Genomic DNA, 4,723 nt, shown 5'->3' with positions numbered 1-4,723 from the left:
GAAGGCCCTCCTCCGACCATTTAAGTCATGAAAATTAATCAATGGCTATTCAGATTTGGGTATCTGGGAGACATTTTGTGGAACACAAATGACAGGAACCTGTGACTTCAAGGAGAGTTGGCAGCTTTTATGGTCAATGTTAAAATCTGAGCTTTCAAGGAAAACGTGCGATTTGTGAAGCCCTGTCCGCCACTGTGAGCCTGTCTCCCAGTATGTAAAGACTTTTATGCTAAGACCAGCAGTGACACGAATGGTTGAAATTTTATTTTTTGGTAACTCCGTGAACCCATATTTTCCACATGACGAATGCATAACATTACAAACTCATGAATGGGTACAAAACATGCAAAGTGCAAAGACCAATGGGTCTTAATGTAACAGAGAACAAAAAGTTCATTAATGTGGCTTCCAATTTCATACTGTAATTAACCTTTAAGAAACTACTATTCATCCGGTTTGGATTTCATATCAAAGAAGAATGTCTACAGTTATCTCAAAAGCCTATTTAACGTTCCTCCCTTCCCTAACTACGTATCTGTGTAAGGGCAGATTTCTTTTATAACCTTCACTCCAAATAACATTTTAGGGCAGGCGAGATGTGGAGGCAGTGGTAAAAGTCCAGCTGTCTTCTCTTCACACAAACATTAAAGAGGCTGGTGAAAAGTAAAACAATGGCACTTTCCTCTCTCAAGTTGTGTTTTGAAAAACGATTCTTATAGAAATGTTGCATTAAGATGTAATGGGTTTATTGTGGATTAGTAAGTATTTTTAGATTATGCATTTTTAATTTCTAATATGGCAAACATTGATAAATATATGCATGTAAAGAAGTCTCTGGGACTGTTGATAGTTTCGTGTGGAAAGTGGTCAAAAAAGTTTGAAGACCACCCGACTCGATGAACCCCACCAACCTACAAAGAGCTATTTCAGGTCACTCAAAGCACGGAGCATGTTTGCCTAGACCTGAGGGAAGCAGGAAAAGCAGAGTCCACTCAATCCATTATTGCCATCTTTCTGTGCCCTGTTTTTCTAATGTTTATTTTTGAGAGAGAAAATGCAAGTGAGGGGAGGGGGCGGGAGGGACAGAGGATCTGAAGCGAGCTCTGTGCAGACATCAGTGAGCCAGCCCTACGTGGGGCTTCAACTCATAGACCGTGAGGCCACGACCTGACCCGAAGTCAGACGCTTGACCGACTGAGCCACCCAGGGCGCCCCTTTTCTGTGCCTTTGAACACAGCGCACACAGGTCTTCCGACTCCATGTAGCGTAATGGAGCTCGGCATTGCTGGTATTCTGCTCAGCTGCGGCTCATGCAACAGCACATACGGCCCTTCAGGGAGACTGAGCAGCCCACTGACGCCTCATTCTGAGGGTCCTCAAACTTCTACATGCGGAGTAGGCCTGAAGTTTGCAGACATTCCCCACTGGTGTACGTTCCTCTGTACGTGGGCGAACAGGATGGTGTCAAAAGTTTGTGGCAACTGGGGCGCCTGGGTGGCTCAGCTGGTTAAGCATCTGCCTCTTGGTTTTGGCTCAGGTCATGATCTCACGGTTCAGGAGTTCAAGCCCCGCATCGGGCTTTGTGCTGACAGAGAGGAGCCTGCTTCGGATTCTCTCCCTCTCTCTCCACCCCTCCCCTGCTCAGGCTCTCTCTCTCTCTCAAAATAAACAAACAACTTAAAAAGTCTGTGGCACATATGTTGTTTTATAAAATGGCAGGCTCCAAATAAACTGAGTACCCTGGATGCACATGGTCTGGGTGGACAGGACGGTGGCCCAGTGGGCTTGGACACACTTCCTGATTGGTGAACATTTGGAAAAAGGACAATGGGAAGCAGGAAGGTGAAGGAAAAAAAATCCTTACTCAATGAGTCAGGCATTCAATGCAGTGCCTGCCACTGCCTCTAACAGCAAGTGCTGTGGGCAAGCAGCAGAAGGCAGATCCATACACACAACGGGGTCCCTGCTGTTCACACAGCGTGTGAAGGTCTCAAGTTCTTTTTAAAGAACCGAAGTTCCCAGACATCCTTACTCATCAGTCTGTTCCTAAGGTTGAGATATAGACTTAGTTGCCAGGAGCTGACGTGGCTCTTTATTGATTCCATTAACATGGAATCAATAAAGCATCTACGGGAGGAAGAGTGAAGTCCAACATCAGACATGAATCTGGCCGAGAAGTCACAAGGATTTATGCTTTAAAATACGCGCTGGGACAAATACAGTATTTCTTTTCAGAAATCTCGTATCACAACTATCAATAAAGAAAACAAGAACCGTACTTACTATGGCATCTTTAACAATTTGTTTGGCCACTTGCTCTGGTTTACAAACGGAAATGGTCTCTGAAATCAGGCGAGTCTCCAGAGGCTGAAGGTGGGGGAAAAAATGGGTGTATCAGTACCATTATAGGCCATTAAATTAGAGAGCAAATAATTCTTACAACCCTTCTTCCCCTTCTTTATAAATAATTCCAGTTTTCTATCTCTGAGCACATTCCCACTGTTAGAATCAGGTCCGTCTGGATTCCGAATCAGTTTCTACCTGGTTACTGTGTACAATTCAGCCCAGCAGCTGAAGCAAGCTCAGGAGGCCCTTGCCACTCTCTGTTGGACACGTGTGGTCTCAGCTCCAGTGAGGGCCACAGGACCACGAAAGCTAGAATACGACCATGTCACTGGTAGCATCCTGGTAGAATCCTCACTGCTGGCCAGACACCTGAGCGGCAGTGTCCATGCAGAGCCTCGACCGTGCGTCCTGAGCAAGTCTGCTCTGATGACCAGCCTCTCTGTTCTGACCAGACGCCCAGGCTGGCGAAGCACTGACCCGGGGACAGAGCTGGGGCCATGGGGAAAGTCAGCTCCAGCCCAGCCCCTGTTCAACAATGCGGCTGTTTCTTAAAGGACCCACAGAGGAGGCGGGGAGGGGGAGGCTGGGACAGCGAGCCCTGAGTGGCCCCTGGCATGGGCTGTGTGCCCGTTACCAGGCTGTGGCATCAGAACCACAAATCGAAGGTGGTTAAAGGCCCACCTCAACTGTCACCTCGTTCAAAAAGCCTTTCCTGAATTCTTAACTGGCGGTACTTTCTCTTTGCATCTTTGCATGTTTCTGCCTTAATACGTATTATAGCTACCTGAATATTTGCATTTTACCTCCTAAGTTCTTTGCGGGAAAGGGCTTTTTTCCGCTTTTTAAAAAATCTTTCTTAAGGTGACATAAACACGTGCTCAGAAATTCTTTAAAAGGGAGTTTCAATTTGAAGTTTTAAAACTTAAAGCCTTAAACTGCATGCAACTGTACATTTTATTTACCATGTAGGTTTGAAAACATTAAAATAAAAAGCAGAATGTATTTTCTTAAATTAGAAAAGCGTACAGCACTTCATAAAGGCCAAGTACTTCTTGATGAACCTGACTTAAGAGAAAGGTTCTTTTGAAAGTGCGCTGTTCCTTCTTCCAGACCACCAGGCTGGCATCACCACGCCAGACATTAGGTTGAAAAGGACTATGGCGCCCCCTACAGGGCTCCCACATCAATACAGATTTGATTTACCCAAAGTTGGCTCAACACTGTACCAGACGAAAAAAACCCCAACTTAACATCAAAATCAGATCTTCACAGAGAAATCACCACTGTTCATCAGCTTTGGCTTCAAACAAAAAGACTGCTCACCGAATGTTACAAACGTGCTCGGCAGACCCCTGCTTATTCCAAGAGAGGGCATTTGGCTTAAATTTACTTCTTTGAAATAGCTGTCATTTTAAGAGGAAGAGTCAAAAAGAAGGGAATAGGGAAAAAGGTTTTCTAAATCCTCAACATCTTTTTTGCAAATATACAGTCTATGGAGCGTAAGTGCCAATTTTTATGCTGCAGAAACTCACACTTAACTAGGCATGACTATGAAGGAAAAGAAAACCAATCAATGCCCATTCAAGGTAGCAAGTTCTGATGGATTCCTTTCTTCTCCACTTGATTCATTTCCTCGGAGGAGGCCTACCACGCATCAAGGCAAGGAAGAGGCTTCTCTGAACAACGTGCGAAGCCTGGCTCAGCTCAGCCTGTCACTGTGTATGATGTAATAAGTGTCCAGTGCTGGTGAGCTTTATGCAGAAAAGCAAAGCCAGAGGAAAGGATGGTGAATGTTCCAAGGGAGTGACATTTGAGACCCCGGGGGTCAGGGAAGGCCTCTCGGCGGGGACGTCTCTGTACAGAGACAGAAAGAAACAAGGGATGAAGCCGCTTGAACATCCAGAGGGAGAGGAGAGCAAGAACAAAGCCCACAGGTGAGGACAGGCTGGCCAAGCGCACGGAACAGTGGGGGTGCTCCGGGAGGGCTGAGGGCAAGAGGAGACACCACCGCGGACAGGCGGCCAAGGTCCAGACGGTGCAAAAGCCAATGAGCTTCAAGACCTTTGGATTCTACTCTAGGCACGATGGGGGCCACAGGGGCCATGCTCGCCAATACATAGCAACACCACCATGTGCGCTTTAATATTAACATTAAAGGAGTCAAAACTAAATAAAATTAAAAATTCAGTTTTACGGGGGGAGGGGGAGTCCCACTAGCCACATTCAAGTGTTCAACAACCACAATGTAACTACCAGATTGGAGAAGGCAGACTTAGAACACTTCCATTCTAGAGCATTCTATTAGACTGTGCTGCACAAGAAGGGTTTTTCTGGTTTTGTTTTTGGCTTTTTTTTCCCCCCCACAAGAGGGGTTTGA

The 4,723-nt window shown here is 45.9% G+C and overlaps 1 protein-coding gene across 1 annotated transcript in view; it reads right to left on the bottom strand.

Annotated features, from left to right (window-relative positions):
• The window catches only part of KDSR (3-ketodihydrosphingosine reductase), a 41,672-nt gene that overhangs the window by 9,631 nt on the left and 27,318 nt on the right, over nt 1–4,723 (bottom strand). Inside the window, exon 11 of the mRNA XM_077777549.1 lies at nt 2,284–2,367. Within this exon, the coding sequence (XP_077633675.1) occupies nt 2,284–2,367 (84 nt within the window). The remainder of the gene's footprint in view (nt 1–2,283; nt 2,368–4,723) is intronic.

Source organism: Crocuta crocuta, unplaced genomic scaffold (assembly GCF_008692635.1).
Source record: "Crocuta crocuta isolate KB4526 unplaced genomic scaffold, BGI_CrCroc_1.0 scaffold36, whole genome shotgun sequence".
Lineage (NCBI taxonomy): Eukaryota > Metazoa > Chordata > Mammalia > Carnivora > Hyaenidae > Crocuta > Crocuta crocuta.
This window is presented reverse-complemented; position numbering and strand designations above follow the sequence as displayed.